This window comes from Mercenaria mercenaria, chromosome 5 (assembly GCF_021730395.1).
Source record: "Mercenaria mercenaria strain notata chromosome 5, MADL_Memer_1, whole genome shotgun sequence".
NCBI classification, from domain to species: Eukaryota; Metazoa; Mollusca; class Bivalvia; order Venerida; family Veneridae; genus Mercenaria; species Mercenaria mercenaria.
The window spans coordinates 4,414,377-4,435,326 of record NC_069365.1 but is presented as its reverse complement, the minus strand read 5'-3'; the positions used below and the strand labels follow the sequence as shown (position 1 = coordinate 4,435,326).

Below are 20,950 nucleotides of genomic sequence, written 5' to 3'. Positions count from 1 at the left end.
CTAAATTAATAACTGAACCGTTTCCAACATTTGTAACAATAGTATTACACTATATTTCTTTATTTTAAACGAACAGTTATTTTCGTCTTAGAGGACTTCAAAACTTACTTGTGCGCATGCGCACTGAGCCATTTTAGACTGGCTCACCGTAATTTGCGCTAGAAAGTGAAATCTAACGACGTAAAATTGGTAGATTAGTCTAAATCCTCATAGTTTGAAAGCCAACACTATGGAGAGATCTTGATAGACCTGTCCAATCAGTAGTAACAACAAACTGGTGGTGTTGTGTAAGAAAAAGGTCAGTATACTGTTCTAACAGGTCAGCAGTAACAACAATTAACTTCTGTTACTGTATTAGGGCAAGGTCAATATACTAGTCTAGCACTAAATCGGGTCAGAAATAACAACGATCTGGTGGTTTTGCGTAAGGAGAAGGCAAATATACTTTAAAACACTATAAACCTGTCATCAGTCACCATAAATACTAGTATAGTGCTGAATGTATAGAAATAAAAGATGTCAAAGAACAGCGCAATATTAATAATGTTGACGCTTTTAGGAAATATAGTACAGCAGATCTTTCTCAGTGTGTCAATTCTTTACTTTGAGATCATTAACGTAAGAGGATCAAAATGAGCGGATTTAACGATTTTAGGTAAGGCAATTCTTTCTCTCAGGTGTTTAGATATAAGTGTTGGCAGGTAGGGCAAGATGTATACATGTCATTGCTTAATACTTGTTCCAATCCAATTTCTTGTAAATCCTAGTACTTTTCTCAATTTCTCCGAGAAAACATGAGAAAATAGAAGTAATCAAGGTCGTAGCTTACAGAAAAGCATCATTTTCATGTAGCCTTCCGAGTTGAATATCAAATTACTACTTTGATAGATTCCTATTTTTAGGCGTACTTAAACATGGTGAAATCATGTTTCTTGGCATAACAACGATCACGGGGTGCCGGATTTTTATTTCTGCATTTTCAAGGCAAACCTAACTTCGTAACCAGAAATATTGATTAGCGTTGCCTGCAGTAAACTCAACCAAATCCATTTCTCTTCTAAAACATTAGCCTAACCGCTTATTAGACATAATTTAACAATGATATTTGTTAGATTCTTATCTGATACAACAACAATTTTATTAAGCAGAGCTGGATAAATGTTTGCGCCACGGACTTTGACTTTGCCGGTTAAAAATCAAATCTGAAAGTAGTATAATGTATTTGAGCGCTTTCCTAGATGAAACGCTCAATTTCAAAGAGCATTTTGGAACGAAATATTGTTGAACAACTTTAGGATTGATACTATTCGTAAATATTTTCTAATAAAGACTGCTACAGAAAGTTTTCGCATTTTGTTCATTGCAATGTTATATTGTCTGACTCGCACACGATCAACACACACACACGCACGCACGCACATCACACACAAAGCAAACACACAAAAGAATAAAAAAAAAAAAACAAATACAGGAACACAGTGGGACACCGCCTTGGAACAGTCAGTGGCAAAACCACCACCGGTTTATGGTGCACCTAACCTCACTCTTACCCCAACCATGTTCCAAAGGCACAGGGCAGTGTAAATAAATGTTATCCCCGCCAGGTGAAACCCTAACATAAAACATGGAAAGACAACGTATTCAAAATACGTGTGCAAAACGCTTCTAAGTAGGCCCCTACGACCTGCATTTGTTACCTATCAAAGTCAAGCTTAGATATGAACTACAGTCTTTCATGTACACCTGCTCTTTTGGGACTGCACCAGCCTATATAACTATGCTTTATCTCAATATTGTCCAAATAGTTCAGATTTGAGGTCTTAGTACTGCAGAGGGGTGTCAATAGGTTCCTTCTACTATTAAAAAGGAAGTTTTAATACTTTAGATTCGAGACTGGAGCAATATAAATGAGTATTAGGTAGACGTGTTTAGGATTAATCTGAAGACATTTTATTTCAGAGATTTAGGACACAACTGTCAGGTATTGTTGTGGTTTGCTGAGCTATATCATTCAGTCCTTAAATGTTAATTTGGAGCTACCACTCTTGTTACGTATCATGGGTTTTTTTTATTGTGATTTGTGATAATTTTGGTCTATGCTGTGACATTTTTTATGCTTCAAAACTTACTGTGCAACGCTATTGAATGTATGATTGTACAAAATAGGCGTTGAATCAAATAGAGTTTTCAGTTTTAGGGTTTTATGGCGTCTGGACAGTCCTATCTTAATAAATATACTCGCAGTAACCAATAAAATATATCAGGAGATCCTTTGGAAACATAGAATGCAACGAAGCAATATAATTGCTGACCCGGGGTTTTATTGAGTCTGTTCATCAGAGGTAAAGGAAACAACACCCCGCACGTCCCATAGCTCCGGATTCTATTAGATAGATATAGAATGGACTCCATGATCAAAAAATATAACAGCACTCAATCCAAGTAAAAATAAACAGGAAAAGTAATGCAAAAGAAACGCTGAATGACATTTTCCATTTACATGGATTATGAATAAGTAAAATTATGTAGAGAATTATCTTATTTAGGTTGTAACACATGATTTTTCTTACAGTAAATGTCTGGAATGGCTGCTGTGATTTTTAGTATTTCGTTCGTGTATATTGCTCGCACAACACACAACGTATATATCAGACGACTAGTAATTAGTTGCGAGTCATTCTTTCATAACCATTTCGCCTCCTGAATTTTACCTGATGATAATAAAGATTGTAAGTATTGGTCGATATGTTTTATCAGATGATACCTTATATAAATTGCCGGTCCATAGTTTGTTCTGCATGACCAGTCTATATTCAACATATATGCAAACAATTGAAATAAAACCATGAAAATTAATTTCTGATGTCCTGGAACCTCGTGCAATAGCTTTTACTATTGACCGACAAGCCATAAATAAGAGTATGAGTACTCTATTACAATAACATGTATTACAGCAACCAGAGCAAAAACTCAGACATGATATAGAAAGAGTGCAAAGAGCTGCAGTAAGATTATGTCATGAATGACTACTTGTGCCAGAGTAGTGGCACAGCAATGCTTACCTCACTAAACTGGCTAGTACAAGCCTTTAGTGCTTCGCTAATCATGCTGTACAAGATCAAGGCTAGTACAAGTCTTCAGTGCTTCGCTAATCATGTTGTACAAGATCAAGGCTAGTACAAGCCTTCAGTGCTTCGCTAATCATGTTGTACAAGATCAAGGCTAGTACAAGCCTTCAGTGCTTCGCTAATCATGTTGTACAAGATCAAGGCTAGTACAAGCCTTCAGTGCTTCGCTAATCATGTTGTACAAGATCAAGGCTAGTACAAGCCTTCAGTCATGTTGTACAAGATCAAGGCTAGTACAAGTCTTCAGTGCTTCGCTAATCATGTTGTACAAGATCAAGGCTAGTACAAGTCTTCAGTGCTTCGCTAATCATGTTGTAAAAGATCAAGGCTAGTACAAGTCTTCAGTGCTTCGCTAATCATGTTGTACAAGATCAAGGCTAGTACAAGCCTTCAGTGCTTCGCTAATCATGTTGTACAAGATCAAGGCTAGTTCAAGTCTTCAGTGCTTCGCTAATCATGTTGTACAAGATCAAGGCTAGTACAAGTCTTCAGTGCTTCGCTAATCATGTTGTACAAGATCAAGGCTAGTACAAGTCTTCAGTGCTTCGCTAATCACGTTGTACAAGATCAAGGCTAGTACAAGCCTTCAGTGCTTCGCTAATCACGCTGTACAAGATCAAGGCTAGTACAAGCCTTCAGTGCTTCGCTAATCATGTTGTACAAGATCAAGGCTAGTTCAAGTCTTCAGTGCTTCGCTAATCATGTTGTACAAGATCAAGGCTAGTACAAGTCTTCAGTGCTTCGCTAATCATGTTGTACAAGATCAAGGCTAGTACAAGCCTTCAGTGCTTCGCTAATCACGTTGTACAAGATCAAGGCTAGTACAAGCCTTCAGTGCTTCGCTAACAGCCTAGCTGCATACATGTTCTAACACAATCATCTTGATTTTCCTTTTAACTAATTGAACACTCTTGTATCATAGTAAGATTTTACTAGTGACCCCGACCTTCCGGTTATAATCAAAGTTGATTGTTGGAAGAAACACAGTTGAAGTTGAACAACATTTAAAAATAACACATTTTTACGTTCTTTTGTTCGTAATAAAACAGTGCATTGACACATGCATTGTAGACAGAAACAGTATAATATACCAGTATAATATGGCGGAGCTGATACTAAACGAAGTAATTAATGGTGTTATCATTATGGTTATTTCAAACTTGGCTTACAGGTAAGATAAAAGAAAAACCGCTGTTGGTATAACGTACATTGTATTTATTTACTAAGTAGTCAAGCTGATTACAAATGTATAATAAAAATTGAGCATCATTATTACAATAACATGTAATATCCGCCCATATGATTCAAATGTCCTACATGACAGCTTTGAATAAGAAAGAATAAGAAGTTACATTCGATATTCAATGTTTTAAATAGTCACATCTCGTTAATGAGTTTTACATACGTTATCAATCACACGTATAGAGTAGCGTGCGATATCATAAAAAAACGTGTGTTATCTAGATTGTTTTGTTACAGAAATTAGAGAACTTTGAACAAAAACATTGTGGCTATGAACAATCCTGTCCACTTATATACTGATCCGGCTGAAATCCCGTTCGCTCCGTTACCACCACCTCCACCTCCGCTGCTACCAGAACCAGACCCCGTTCCTGTACCAGTCCCCGTGCCGCCGCCTCCCGTGCCAGTGCCAGTGCCACTGCCTGCTGTGAACATTTGAACATAACTTGTTTTTTTATTATGATACTAGATGTTTTCATAAAACTGTGTTTGTGACAGCACGCACGCACTCACGAACGCACGCACGCACACTCACACTCACGGCACAAAAAGAACTAGTTTGTGACTCGGATTTTTGGCAGAATGTAACATTGTTTTTATAAATTACACATTATTTCAGTCAACCTCAAATAAAATAGATTTTTCATTCTAATAGAATAATATATACGCTATTCATCTAACGTTGATTCGGCAGGTTGATTGCTTCAGACAATCAAATGCCTGTGGTCGAGCCTGGCATTTATCCATACTATATAAAATCGGATGCCGATGGCTAAGTTTGTCATTGGAGCTTGCTGCATATAATAGGGTTATTATAACAGTAGCTCGATCTGGGATGCTGTATTCGGCTCGAGTGGCGCGCCGAGTGTGATCCGACCTTGCAAAATCCACGAGAGCTGAATACAAAATCCCAGATCTGGCTACTGTTATCATGGCCATTTTATTATATACCTCTACCTTTTTGTTGTTTTTTTTTATATTGAACGAAATCTTAATGCATATCGATATCAAAATGGAAGTAAGTTAAGTTTTTCTATGCGCTTTTTATAGAACAGTTTCATGTCTTGCATATTAATGAAAGTAGTCCAGCAGCATACAATACGGAAGGTACAATACGGAATTCAAAAGGTACAATTCAGACTTTTTCTGCCTGTTCATATTTAATTGTGAAATACAAGCCGATTTTCTTACAGAATTTATATAGGTATATAATAATAATGTGAATGCTGATCCAAGAGCACTTTATTGAATGCAGAATGCAGATTCGGGCTATTTCATGGTCTATTTCAGTTTTAGAAAAAAATCTCAATATATGAAATGAATTAGCAACTACGTGGTCTATGTTGCATACAGAGACCGAGGAGCCATAGGAACAGAGCTACAGGCATTCCGTGTATAACTACTCTGGTTTTAAAAAGGGAGTTTCGTACGAACATATGTCCGCAACAGAGTGCAGTGTATGCACATCTCATAACCCTGAAAATACGGCACCTTCGCCTAAACCAGCCATACCGGTAACCTACACAATACGATGCATCCACATCCTAAAAAAATATAATATCTTTCAATATCGTATGTATGTGAGACCTGAACATGGCTGACATTTCAACAGGTTTGAAATCCGCATACACTACACTATTAAGTGGCTATCAATGTTGAGAGCCTGTGTCTCAATTACTTGTTTCATTTTCATTTGTAATAGCCACAGAAGACCGCCTAGCAGAAGGTATTTTGCAACCTTTTTTCTAAATAATCCCTTAAAGGGAGGTAATTCATATGAAATACAGAAGACGGTCGTAACAAGTTAAATACGGCGGAGAACATAGCTCCACATGAGCTACATACGAATACGTGCTCCGAATACAGCTCCACCAGGAGCTATCTCTGAATGGAGCCATTTAGTACGCGACATTTCACAATCTATCTGTTTCGAAACCTAAGAATCTTTGTATCCTTTAATATCAAAAAGAACACTTATGGTTGTTTTTTGTTTGTTTGTAATATTACATTGTTTGTAATATTATGCACTTTTATTGTGTGAATGTATTATTGATGTCCAAAAAAAAATGTCATTAAGCATCTCAATTTGTTGATTTTCGAAACTAAGCTAGAAGTCACTTTGATAAATATACTACATCTGGAAATTAGCTCGTTGGTAAATATATTATTTCTTTTATGGCACAACGCGATCGTACTGTTTTTCTTTTACTACAAACTAATGAGACTTTAAACTTATCACAAAGAACAGCATATTGGTTTGATGTGTACATGGATACTTTGTATATAAATGTTAATATTTTCAAATATGAAATAAACGCTGAGTATCTCACTCAGGGTAATGACATTCTTATTTTAAGGCATTTAAATTTCTTTAAATGTTTTGACATATATTTACCTGCAGCTGGAGCTGCTGTCTTTACTGTTGTTGAACTTTCTGTCTCTGAAACTGTAACAATCAGTGATCAGATCGAATTTCAACATAACCTTACGTTAATTGAATAATATCTGAATTAACTTTAATTTAATACAAAGAATTTAATGTATTTCCTATCTCTCAATACATAAAGTTCCATTCAGTTTCCATATCTTGATTTTACCACGGAAATACAACAATGTTAAAGACTGAGGAGACAAAACGATGGTTATTCAAGGCAAAACCTGTTGTTAGGTGAACATCCCTAAATACACCCTGCTAATGGCATCAACTGAAAATTGTTCTAGACCATACTCCTTCAAATATTTTAGTCATATTCTATGTCTACAAATATGTTTCATTTTGATGTTGCTTGGTCGAGCGGTGTTCAGATCATTGTTCCTGACCTGACCCCTAATAGCTTTTGTCTCTCTGATAAATATTTTAAACAGGTGTGAGTTAACTATAGATTTTATATTATTGGTAACAAATAAACATCTTTAACTTATTCACCTAACACCAACAGGCAGATTCCGAGGAATAGACTGCTAAATAGAATCTTCATCTGAAAAACAGAAAAGGTTCGACTGAGAAAATTCGATCGGAGCTGATAAATGCGTTAATCTATTAGTATACTCACCTCTAGAATAAGGTCAACATTCTAAGAAAAAACTTTATTATGACACAATCTGACACTTTGAGTTAGGGCAAAATTTATTATTTAAGTTGTATCATGTACAGAAAATCTGTAAAATAGATGAATCTTGATATACTGTTTATCTAGGTCTTCAGACGAATCATGTTAGATACTAGAAAATAGTCAAGAACAACAAATAGCATCGTTATACTTTTATACATAATACTTGTAAAGTAATAAACTACTTAAATAACATCAATTCAAGTCTAGAATTACATCTACTTTAATGTAACCTTGTCTAAGACAAATGCCCTCAATGTTATCTTCGCTTTTCTGTGTACGTAATACAAACAGGTTCGATCCTTAGCGTGTCAGGTGTAAAGCACCAATACAAGGGACTCTTATCCCAATGTTAAAAATTATTAAGTTAGAGGAGCGGGGGCTCGAACTCACGACCCCTGGTTTCATAGTCACACAGTGTTATCACTAGACCACAGCGCCCGCTCAATACAAACAGAACAGCGATGACCAGTTTTTATATGATCGCTCTTTTGATATAATCATAGTAGGTTGCGATAATCAATATAGGTTTCCCGACTGATAAAACTTAAAGAAAAATATATAGGATACTATTTTCAATGGTTAATATAAATCATGTCTTTTAATTTTTCAATATTTTAGCAGATATGACAGTAAAAATCAATTTCTCCTTTTCAATTTGATGTAAAAAATATATATTCTAACCGAATATCTCCATGATTCCAAGTTTGTTTTAAAAGTATCGCTTTAACTTGTTGAGCATATAGTTAAAATCGCAATTTATTTCACTTTGGAGGCAAATAAATCATGTTTTCCCGGATATGACTAGTTATTAGCACAGATGTAGGTGTTCTTATCTTAATGCGCAATATGATAAAAGCTTAAATTCTTGCTCCCATTTAACGTCAGATTTAATCGAGAAACTAAGAACTGGTTGATTTGTAATTTACATGATTTATATTTACAGATTAACTACATATACTTCGATCCAGACATATGGAATGATAATGTTCATAAATGTCAGGAAAAGGGAACAGAGCAGAGCAGAACAGAACAGAACAGAACTTTTTTTTCACCGGATGTTTCAGGAAATACAACCATATGGTTTGGGAACAATACAGATCAACATAAACTACATTAGTTCGGACAGAAAGTTAAATATTTATAGAGAACTGAAAACATTGGCGATAGGTAGAAAAGGGTTTTTATCTTATTTGCAATTTCGGCGAACAGTGGAATTTGGTGAGTTGGGAGGGAAATGGGTAAAATAAAATATGCAATATGAATTCCACAGCTGTACAAAGCTGTACAAAATAAAGGACAAGCAATTTCACTTCTATTTTATGTTTGAAAACCGAAGGATGTCTAAAGTAGCGTGCTTTCCATGAGGGTGAACAGTTGAATTAACTAGACCTTAGTACGACCTACATTTTTCTCACGCTTTTGTTCGTGGAAAGCATATAAATTACCCACCCTTTCAGTTAAGGAAACTTCACAAAGAAAGCGGCCGCTTGATAAAATTATACTTTCTAATTTTACCCTATTACATATTCATATCCATTCGCGTTCAAACTCAGAACAGAAGTAAAATAAATTGAAATCCATGTATATAACGAGTGGATAGGTACTAAACAAACATCTAGTCTCTGTATTTTTCTTAAAATATTAAGTTTAATTCAACGTAATAAACCATTGAAATATTTTAATGAAAGGCGATAGGTAAAAAATCTCATTTCGTACCTTTTAAATGTAATCCAGTCTTCGAAATAGAAAACGACGGACTTTTCGATTTAATACAAATGTAAAAGATGAAGATTCCTTTTAATGTTATATCTGCTAAAAGTCCCCAAAAGATAAGTCTTCCCTAGCTACAATGGTATCAGTAATAAAACTGCCACTGCCTAGCCTGAAATCCTGATAAAGAAGTTTGAATTCATTTGCTTGAAAGAAACTTTGAGTGGTCGAAAGATTAATTGATCATGTTTTACGGGTGTATATTGACCTACACTGATAATGCTCATTCGATTTGTTTATATTTGTTTTCGATACCTGAATCTTGCATAAAATATTTGATATTTCGCTGACAACATGTACATGCCCTTGCACAAACTTGTGTCATATTGTGTCGTGCGTGTTCTCATTATTCGCCAGTTAAGGTGTCAGAAGAAGTGGCGCCTTCAGTCAGTAAAGACATGTCAACTCTTTGTTAAAACTTAACTATACTGTCACATTCAATTACTTAGAAGTACATAGCAGCCGCAGCAGCAACATTTACATATACACTGGAGTCCGAATGGAAGGACGTGCAAAAGTTATTACAATCTCTCTTTTCTATGACAATCAGGGGAGATGTGTGCGTTTTCCCATTGAAAAAAGCTAGTACATCATAGATCAAACTTGTTCAGTGCCCCGAAGAGCTTATTTTTGTTTGAAAATATAAGCATTCGAATCCTGGAAGTAATAAAATCACACTCAGTTACAAAACAAACAGGGAATGCCATCTTCGAAAACTCGGTCTCCCCAAAACACTACCACAACACACCAATGCAAAACATACAAATAACGGAGCACAGTGGGGCAACACCTTGGAACGGTCATTGGCAAAAAACACCACTGGGGACCTGCAACCAGTTTAAAATGCACACCCAATTTCACCCTTTCCCCCACCATGTTCCAAAGTCACAGAAAAATCACTTGATGTTTGTCCCACAAACGAAGTAACATGTAAATACTCGAATGTTGCCTCACACGGAATGAAATCGTATACAAATGGCTTTACTGCATGACATTAAATTATAAATGTAGATCTTATATCATTCAAACTTGATTTATATATTTCGTTAAGTTAGATATATTTGATAAGGATTTTATGCATTCGAAGTAAATATCTAAAGATAATTTATTTTAGTGAAACACGACCATTGGATATTTATTTTTTGTCTATATATCAAACACACATAAAGTTTTCTCTGCAAAAAGCCCCGTATGTTCTGAATAATGCTTTTAAGAATGCTATCAACGTCCAAATCTTGAGTTCAAATAGGTGAGTTTTAGATGGGTTAACAAACTTTGAGTAGTTACAGGATTAAAATGAACATTCTTACGAGCAGTTTGATTTGTGGTTATGTTTGCTTTCGATACATGATTTCATAAGCGAACGTGAATATTGATTGATTTCGATTTATAAAATGTCGTATCAGGTAAGCCTGATCTCTTAGGGACAATCCTGAACCATGATACTATGTATCAGTCTGCAATGAAGATTTAAAGTTACCTGAGACTACCTGTATTGTTTACACAATGCACTATTGGTCAATATTTTCAGCTTTTCTGAAATGCCTTTCTTTCTTTATGATATCATGCTAATAATACTCAAGAGGGTCAAACAAGTATAAACTTAAGTGAACTGAATTTGAAATTCCTTTCATTTCTTTTGAGCATCAGTGAGATAGCTCAGTAAAAAATTCATGAACTCTAGAGCTTGTCAGTACAATTTCTGTTCATCAAGGGTTTTTCAACTAGAAGCCTTAAAAAGAAACGAAATAGTTTCAAAATACCTAATACAAAACTTTGCAACTTTCAGATTAATTGTGCTGGAAAGATTAAAGGGTATGCAGCGTTACCAGGTATACATATGTATACATATGAATGAATTAATACAAAAATACAGGAAAGTGGTATCATAAGTGATGTTTTGGACATTAAAGCGATATTATTATCATTATTATTATTATTATTATTATTACACCAGATTTATATACCTTTTCATGATAAACACGTTCAAAGGCGCGAAATTCATCCCCTACTGGGACAGAGTGAGATAAAGCCCCCAGAATAGATAGTTATGCAAATAGACAGTCAGGTTCTTTAACGTGTCTGATGTATAGCACCGATACACGCGAAGCCGTATTTCCTGGAAAGAATCAGTACAGGCCTTCAAGTCCAATCCAGTGACTCGACCTGGATTCGAACCCCGGACCTCTGGATTGACAGTCAAGCGTGTTACGAAAATTAAAATATGAGGAATATTTGGAGTGTCTTTAATCAGACGATCTTTTGATTACATTGATTGGAATTATGTGTAAACTTACTTGAAGTTTATTTCAGTATGATTAGGGCAAGATATTTTTTTTTTGTTTCATGAAGAGGACTAGTTACATGTATATAGATATGTTACATGTATAATGTACAGATATAAGTATAACTATCGACTTCAATAACGTTTATTTTTGCCTGCAAAATCTGACATTGTTTGATTTGTGTAACCTTTCAGCGTACTGTATTTACATTTAAGTCAGGAATTCATGAAGCCAATAATTAATGGGTTGTTAAAGTTTGGAGAAAATTTTCTGTTTAGGAAAAGATGGCAACATACAGTTTTATCTTTACTGTTTTTTGTTTTTTGTTTTTTTTATCAGTCTCTAAATTCCTGCATAACATGGTGTCACAGAAATCAAAATTAAAACGAGATATTGCTGAAGTGATTTATTTGCATTTTATCTAAAGATATACATATAAAAAAGATAAGTTAGCATGTAATCATGCGTTTTGATCTTGTAATGATTGCGAAAAACGTTAAATTCTGCTACTATCTTAACAACAAATATTGATAAAAGGTATTCAATTTAAAAGCAAGAATATTAGACATTAAGCCATGTAAAAACTGGCGTGCAGATTTAAATGTTCTTTGTTATAGTACGTGGGCCAATAAGGTCTACCATGTACCCCCACTAGACTTTTTTCATAGGTACGAAATTGTTCGGCAGGACCAACTCTTTCAAAATAAAAAACGTTTTCATGAAAAAACTCTTTTGAACTATGTATGATTTCACTGTTTCCATGGCAACCGTTCAATTTTGAAAAGGACAACCATGTAGATGATAATCGGTCATATCTTAGTCAGTTTTGGTGTTACAACAATACAAATGGTGTCAGAATGGAGCATTTTCTAAGTTTCAAATCAATTTAAATGTATTAAACAGCTTTGATCTGGTCTTAAAAAGTCTCTCGGTGTTTTTAATATATTATTTTGTTACTCTTATGGGTTTTTTACCCAAAACTGGATGCGCTCTGCTAATTGCATAAAATGAACCAATGTCACAAACGACGAATAAAATTCTGAGACCACTAAAACTGAATAAAACGATATATTTAATTGTTACAAATGAAATAACATTTTTCACGTGGTCTATAATGTTTGCAGACATAGAATTAACACTTTATGGAAGGAAAAATAAAAATGTAACATACATTACACATGTTACGTTACCATTTCAACAACCTTGTTGTAATGCATCGGTTGTTTAGAAATATTCCAGAAACATAATTAATGTTACTTATTATGTACTACAATACAATATGCCTCTTTACTTGTCAGACTGTGTGAATTTTTCCGTAACACACTTTAAAATACGTCACCACTACCATTGTTTTTAGCCCAAATTGTCACATACTGATTTATTTTAACTGTTAGCGGTAAGATTTAAGGAAATTTTCCTCTGTTACTTCAGAAATTGCCTAAACTATAATTGGCACCATCCATGTAACTATAATTTTAGATGGAATTTCAATAAAACATACAATAATATCCATCTGTGCCATCATAGTATTATGAACATACAGCTGATACTGTCTTCCTGTGAGTGAAAATCAAGTTTCATATGAAGTTGTTGTTTTTTTTTAAATTTTAGAAATAGCAGCATTATAAGAAGATAATACAAAACCAACCCTAGCTCGATAGGACAAATCATAGGGTCTTGAGTCAGATATCTGGATGGGGCCTTTGCTCTCCATGACGATTCAATAAAGATTTCGTGTCTGTAGTCAACAGACTTACACCCGTTTAATACGGAGAACTTAGCACTTGTCTGTAGAGAACTGAATAGTTCTGGTACAGAATCCAGGGACACTTATTAGGTAAGGTTAACTGCTCAACATTACATGACTGAATTTCTGTTGCAAAGCGATGCTAAACCAAAACTAACAAACAAAAGAAAATATGCAGGTATTTAAGTAAACACTTCAGATTTAAAACTTTTACCAGGTTGACAATACCGTTTTAGTGATCCCAAATCTAGATATAAGGAATATATAAAACTTTATAGATATGAAATAAAGAAGACTCTTGTAGTCGTTTTGACACATTTACAAAAATGACAGAATATACAAAATATTTTTAGATATTTTAAATTGTACAGACAGGGACTAAATTGTATTATATGGTGGAACATTCCTGGATATGCCGGAACATTAAGAGAAACATTACTAAAGGAAACTATCCATCAATCATAACAAATAAAGTTTGATTATTAAGTTACGTATCAAAGGTTATGACAAAGGCATGACATGTTTTTGTCAAAAGTTCAAACTGTAGTAAGAAACCCGAGAGCATGATACAAATTGCTTCAGAATTAAAGTGTAATCAAATGTCATTCATAAAAAGTAAAGTGATTTTTTGAGAGCCTATGATCTTTTTTGTCAGATGCTTTCTATTTTATAAATAATATGTTATAAAGCAACATATTATTCGAAACAGCTAACCACCAAGAGAGCAAATGAGCCGCGCCATGAGTGTCACAAATTGACATAAGGGCCTTATTTTATCTGTAGTGTAAATGCAGGTATTGCATCATCTTTTTGTAAATTTTTGAGTTATTGAGGTAAATGTCAGATTTCACGCATAAAATACCTCTCATGTTTTTCTGTATTTCATAACTTAAATTTCCATGTAAATTTTATTAAATTCGGTTCTTTAGTATTGTCAGTTATAACTAGCCAGTGAAAAAAAAAAACAGATTATGAGGAAATGGATGACTGAAATGTTTATTCTTACGATAACTACTTTTGTTACATTTTTGTTTTGTTATTTTAAAGTTTTTATGTGAAATTTTCAGATTTCTTTCCTGGATACTTATACTTTCAAATATTTAACTTATTAGAAATACTTTTTTAAAATAAGCTCTTGTTTTTAAGTTTTATTGTAGGAAAAGGGAATTCAAATTATATGTCGCCATGGTAACACAATTTTCTTAGAAAATATGGAAAATTTTTAATTAGCTGTACTTTCTAGTATTCTACTTTAAAATATGCATAAACAATAAAAAATCAATAGTAATATATGTTTCATTTATTTCAAAATAGTCATTTATTACCAGCAGGTAAATGGCAAGTTATGAAGAAACAATGAGAGAAATGTCTTATTCTTATAGTTATTACTCATGTTACAAACGCTGTCATAAAACAAAACATTTTATTTTTTTTAACATGGAATTTTGAAATAATATTTTTGAATACATACCCTTTATAATATTCAAGTTATCTGAAACACTTTTTCCCAAAATTTTCCCTTTTTTTTTTAAAGTATTTTTTTAAAAATAGAATCGAATGCTTATGTTGCCAGGGTTTAACAAAATTTTAAATAATTTTTATCCCAAGCCCCCGGTGCATTAGCCCCATAAAACCAAGGTATATCTCTTACCCACCTTTTATGAGCTCTGTTTGTTTTGATGTAGAAAATTTTAAAATTCAAAACCCCAAACCCTATCTTTAAATTGAAATCGGGCCCTTTTAATATCAAATGACAAATTTAAAAAACCAAAATTTAAACAAAAAAGGGTTCTTTCCCGGGCCTCATAAAAAAATTGTGATGGGTGACAAAATTTTATAAAAGGAAAAGACAAAATTTTAAACATTTAAATTGCAAAATAAAAGGTGGGGATCAAACCCTTTTATGCCAATAGAAAGGGAATATAGTCTAATTTAAAGGAAAATACTGAATATATTTTTTATTTTTTAAACAATGATCAGTATAATTTTTTAAATGTCAGTCTTTAGTCAAAAAGTAATGGACAAGGGACTAGCAATAATAATGCACGCTAAAATGCCCACCCTTTAAGAAAAATGTAATGATATAAATATTTTTATTTTTGTCAAAAACTGAAATACGGGGCCTTATTTTATTGTAGTTAAATGCAGGTTTTGCATCACCTTTTTGTAAATTTTTGATTTATTGGGGGAAAAAGGGCAATTTCCCCGCATAAATCCCCTCTCTTTTTTTCGGTTTTTTTAAAAACTTAAATTTTTAAAATGTTTTCATTAAATTCGTTAAAGTTTTGGGGGAAAAGTTGATATTTTAAAAACTTCAGTAATTCGTTTTTTTAACCCAAAAAAACCACTATAAGGGGCCTAAAAGGGCCCTTTTAAAAAATTCGCGCCCAAAATGTTTTTTCCCCGGCAATATCGGAACCCCTGTTTTTGACAATATTTGGGGAGTCCAGGGTCTTAGCCGTGAACCATAAAATTTTAGTTTTGGGGGGACATTATCCTTTAATTAGACGGGAAACTAATTTGCCTTGCGCCCCCCATTCCGCCCTTTAAGACAACTATGTCAGTTTAAATTTTCTTGCTAAAATTTACTCGATCGGGGGTAAGAATTTTTTTTTGGTTAAAATTTTTGTTGTTTTTTTGCTTTCGTTTTTTATTTGGAAAATTTTTTGTTCTTTTTTACGGGAATTTGTAACTTTTATTTTTTTCGGACATGATTTTGGCTATTTTCGGAAATTTTCCGGAAAATTTTTTAAAATTTTTTTTCAACTTTTGAAAATTATTTAAAAAAAGGGGGAAATTAAAATTTGTTTTTTTTAAAATAGAAGATGTTAGATTTATCAAAAATTTGAAACATGATATTTAAAGCCTGTTTCAAAAATTATTAAAAAACTTTTGTTATTATGGAACGCCATTACTCATTGAAATTGGGTTATGTTAAATCTTATGGCAATTTCAAAGTGCCATTTTTGAAATATATTATTGAAAATTTGTAATTGGGGTCCCAAATCTTTTGGAAATCAATTTAAAATCCCCGTTGTAGTGTAGGGCATTAGTTTTAATTATATGGTCCCCAACTCTCATATCTTTTTGATTTACATTAAATTTTTTTTAATTTGTAGTTGTAAAAAATGGCTGCAGTTTATCATGTCCGTATCTTTTTAATTTTTTATCATATACTTTTCTTATTTTTTTCTTTTTTTTTAATTTTTAGTTTTTTTGGGAAGAAATTCTTTTAAAAATTGGAAGTAATTAAGTGACGTATTTTACATTTTTGGGCCCTTTCCCCCTTATTTAGCACATATTTTTTTTGTAAAAGGGTAGCCCCGTTTATTTAGGGGAGCTGGGAGGTATTGGTGAAACCCAAAGGACAGTTTTTTGGCCCTAAATTTTATTTTTTTTGTTTGGGGTTTTCCCATATTTATATATTTTAGCTTTTTCCCCGCCAGACGTTTTTTTTCCTGGTGTTGTAAAAACCCGGAAGTAAAATTTCCCGAGGTTAAATTGTCTTCACCCCACCTGGTTTGGGATATTCCCAGGCAGAGCTTTCGCCCCAAGGGTTTTGTGCCGAAAACCAAAAAAACGATGTTTTTTTTGTTTCCTCTAAAGTAAAGCTCGGGATGAATCACCTACCACCATTGGGAGCCAACAGGGAAAATAAAACGTATTAAAGGGGTTTTTTTAAAGGGGGACTGTATTTTGAATTTAGAAAAAACTTTTTGGTTTGGGTATTTAAAATTTCCCAATTAAATTTTAAAGAACTGTGTCACGTCGGGTTAGAAGGGAATTTTAAAGAACTTTTGTTCTAGAGATACTAAACCTTTCCCTTTTTTTTTTTTTCTTTTTAATAAAGTTTTTTTTTTTTTTCATATCTATTCATTGTTAATAATCTTTCTTTTGTAAAAAAATTTGAAAATATTGAAAAAGGGTGTTGATCTGTTCTAAAGGGTTTTCCCTTGTCCCCCGGTGGGCCTTTTTCCTGTAAATTTGGTGTAAAGAAGTGGGATTGGTCGACCGGGGCACAGTAGTTTTTCGAACATTTTTTCCCCCCTTTTAAACTCCCACAAAAATTTTGTAAAAAACCCTTTTTGTTTTGTTTTATTTTTACATTTTTTTATTTTTATTTTTTTGTTTGGGGGGGAGTGGAGTTTTTTCCCTGGGACCAAGACAAAGATTAACTAACCCTTCGTTTAACCCTTTTTTGGGTTTCACGGGACGGGTTTTTGGACAGTTTTTTACGCCATTTGGGAAATTCTGGGGTGAGTTCGTTCCTTTTATTTTTTTTTTGGTTTTATTTTGTGCACTTTATGTTTAAAGCCACCATATTCTTTTGCTGAGATTGATCCCCCCGGAAAGGAGAGTTATCCTCTCTTAATTGTTGGCCCCCCTACTTCCCCAGGGGAACCTTATTTTTTTGTGTTGTTTTTTCCTTTTTGTTTTTTTTTTTAAATTTGTGTTGGGGTTCCCCAAGCTTTTTAAATTGGCATATATTTTTAAAACCCTACTCTTATGTTTTAGTCCCCTACACATTTTGGTTATCCCTTTATACTTTTATTTTGGGAAAAAAAAAACATTTTGTTTTAATTTTTGGTTTTATTTTTTTCACTAAAGGGGTTAAAACACTAGTTACTTTGATTGATTTTTGGGTTAAGGCTAGGGTTTTGGTTGGCGCCTACTGTCACTGTACTTTTTTTGCTTGTTGCCTTTTCAACCTTGTTTTGACACATAGAAACTTTTTCCCAAACTTAGTGTTTTATTATTTTAGTGGGGAGGGTTTTGTGTAAGTTTTAACGAAATTTTTGTATGAATTTTGTTTTGGTTCCAGGGGTAACTGTTAAGCCTTTATTGAAAACTAGTGTAGTCTATTTATTCCCTCACGTTTTTTTTAAACTTTGTCTCGGTTGTTATAGTGTGTTTTTACTGTAGTGTTATATATTTTTAAACGTGGAAACAGGACTTTTTGTCGTAGAGTTTAACGAAGGTAGGAAAAGAGTTGGGTTTTTGAAGGAGGAGGATTTTTACGTAATTTTTTAAGGAAGAGCAGGTTTGGAACGTGGGGGAAAGAATAGTAGATTAGAAGCAGAAAAAGATAGGTTAGAAAGGGGAGGAAAAAGAGATAGGGAAAGATTAGAGTTAAAAGGGCTTTTTTTTACAGAAAAAAAAGATAAATATGACGAAAAAGTAGTTTAGAACCCGAAAAGGGGAAAGTTTAGAATTAAAAGCTAGGTTCCAAAAGGGGAAAAGATAAAATTATAAAAAAAAGTATTTTTTAAAAGCAGAAAAGGGAAAGATTAGAACAAGAGGGGAAAAGGTTAGAGTTAGAGGCAGGTTGCGGAAGGAAAGATGGAATATGAACTTTAATTTAAAAACGGGATAATTTTAGAAGGGGGGAAAGGAAATTTAAATCTTATTTGGGAAAGTTGAAAAAAGGGGAAGGAGGAAGCAGAAAAAGTGGGAAAAATTTAAAAAACAGAGCAAAAATTTTAAAGGGCCCAACTTAGAAAATTGAGTAAAAAAAGGAAAAGGTTAAGATGTCTCCTTTTGATAAAGAAATTTTGTTTTAAAGGGGTTCCGTACTTGAATTGTACGAAAGTACGCGTTGCCAGGTTTGGGAAAAAGAGATAGGGTCTTTAATTTTCCTTTCCTTCAAAAGGGTTTTAGGCGAAAAAGGGGTTTTTATGGCTTCCTTTTGGAAAAATGGGAAAGGGTTTTAAATAAACTGAACCCGTTTGCTAGGGTCATTTTTCGAACTCACGGCGATGGCTTAAATAAAAAGTTTAAAACTAAAAGGGGCCTGGTTTTTAAGGAGTTTTTGGGTGATGTTTCTAGCCAGAATAAGTAGATATTTAGTTTGGGTTGGGCTTAAAATTGGGAGAAAGGTAGAGAAAAACTTACGAAGGATTGTTAGTTTTTATTCTTAGGGCCCAAAATTTTTAGATGTTTTTTAAATGAGAACTATCCCAAAATTTTTTGGTAGTAAGAGGTTATTTTAAAGTTTAAGTTTTCCCAAAAGTGCAAATTTTTTTTGGCAAAGACTCGAAAAGAGGGCCCCAAATTTGGGGGCCCCTGAATCGAAACCAAAAAGGGACCGGAGCTATAAACCTATAAAATTTCCCTAAAGGGGACGTATCCTATTTAGTCGAAATGTGGCCTAGAAATAGAGGTGAAAGCAATGTTCCCAAATAGGGGTTTGGGTTTTTTTAAAACCCCTTTGGGTTTTACTAAAGTTAATAAAGTGGGGTTCGAATAGGGCATAGTTTCATTTACTGTGGAGGGGGAAAGTAGGGCCCGGTAATTTGGCCTTTGCAGCGGGAGATTTGAGGTTGGGCGGGAACAGGAAAGTAGAAAAGGGGGGAAAATTGAAATAGTAAAAAAAATAAAATGGGGTTTAGGGCCCGGACCGATCTAGGAGTAGGGTAGAGGAAAAATGAGATAGTAGGAGTAATCGTAGGTCAGGAGGGGAAAAATATTTTATAAAAAATTAAGGGGTTTAGAGGGGGTTGGTATGTTAGGGGTAAGTAAAAGTCCTCCCAAAACCCGGTTACTTGTAATGGTAGGGTTGAAATCGCTATGCGGGGGAACAGGTTGTACATGTGGGGAAGAAAAAAGGGAAAATTTTAAACAAGCCCTTTTTTAAAAAAAACCCGTAGATGAAAGTAAAATAAAAGGGGAGTAAACATAGGCTGATGTACTGGAATAGATTTGTTTGCCCCGTATTTAAAGGTTTAACAGTAGGGGCCGTTGGTTTGTAAAATAATCCAAACCAATGATTTTTAAATTGGTAATTTTGAGGGGAGCTTTTTAAAACCCAGTTTATTAGTTTGCGTCAGCAGTAAAAAACTGGGGCGAAAGTAAAATTTAAAGGGAACAAGAAAAGCTTAAAGTTCCGCCCTAGATTTTTGTTTTGTATCTAGAGGGGAAATTCTTAGAAAAACAAAAAGATAGCCCCGTTTATTTTGTGTAAAATTGGGCCTTGAGGAAGGAAAACGTTTAAAGCATTTGTAGGGGTTTAAAGGTTTTTTTTAGGTTTGGATAAGGAATAGTTTGGGTTATATAGAAAAGAAAACCCGGGCCCAAAATTTAGAAAAAAATAGACATTTTGATTGTCCCTAAATGTCTTAGAGAAACTGTGTTTAAAGTTCCCCACATGATTCTTACTGTCAGGCCATTTAGGTAAAGGGAAAAAAGTGATGGGTATTAGGGGGAATTTTTTACGGGGCCGGGAAAGTAAGGGAAAGGGGTTTGGGGGTTTACTTTCAGCCCAATGAAAGAAATTTTTTCCAACGTATAAAGCAAAAGGGGGAGATAAGAAAAGTTCCTTTTAAAAAAAAATGCCTTTGATTAAACTCCTTTTTTAAAGAGAGTTGCCGTTGATACGTTGGTCCAAAATTTTCCGGAACCTATGATGATGGAAAAAAAGGTACATTTTGCTATGGAGATTATGCTATTTAGTTTACCCAGAAGCTATGCACTACCTGGTTTGAAATGAGAGAGTACCCCGGGAGGCATTAAGTAATATGTACAGAAATTTGGGAGTCCCAGGGGGAAATCCCTTACCGATTGTGGTTCCCCAGTTTACGTCAGAACTTATGGCAAAAAGGGAAGTGGGTTTATTGTCTTTAAAGGAAAGTTAAAAAAACCCCACCGTATAAACCCTATGTTAAGGGT

At 34.0% G+C, this 20,950-nt stretch overlaps 1 protein-coding gene across 2 annotated transcripts; it reads right to left on the bottom strand.

The window, feature by feature from the left end:
* Nucleotides 1–4,322: 4,322 nt before the first annotated feature.
* Nucleotides 4,323–9,363, bottom strand: LOC123558752 (period circadian protein-like). Of its 2 annotated transcripts, none has more exons than XM_053544808.1 (4): nucleotides 9,200–9,363; nucleotides 7,297–7,348; nucleotides 6,766–6,816; nucleotides 4,323–4,792 (listed from the first exon to the last, which is right to left on the bottom strand). In XM_053544808.1, the coding sequence occupies exons 2-4, from the start codon at nucleotides 7,346–7,348 to the stop codon at nucleotides 4,611–4,613; spliced, it is 285 nt and encodes a 94-aa protein (XP_053400783.1). In that variant the 5' UTR covers nucleotides 9,200–9,363; the 3' UTR covers nucleotides 4,323–4,610. The 2 variants fall into 2 exon arrangements, with proteins under 2 accessions (XP_053400783.1, XP_045206555.2); XM_045350620.2 differs by having other exon boundaries at nucleotides 4,323–4,795; nucleotides 9,200–9,359.
* Nucleotides 9,364–20,950: the final 11,587 nt, after the last annotated feature.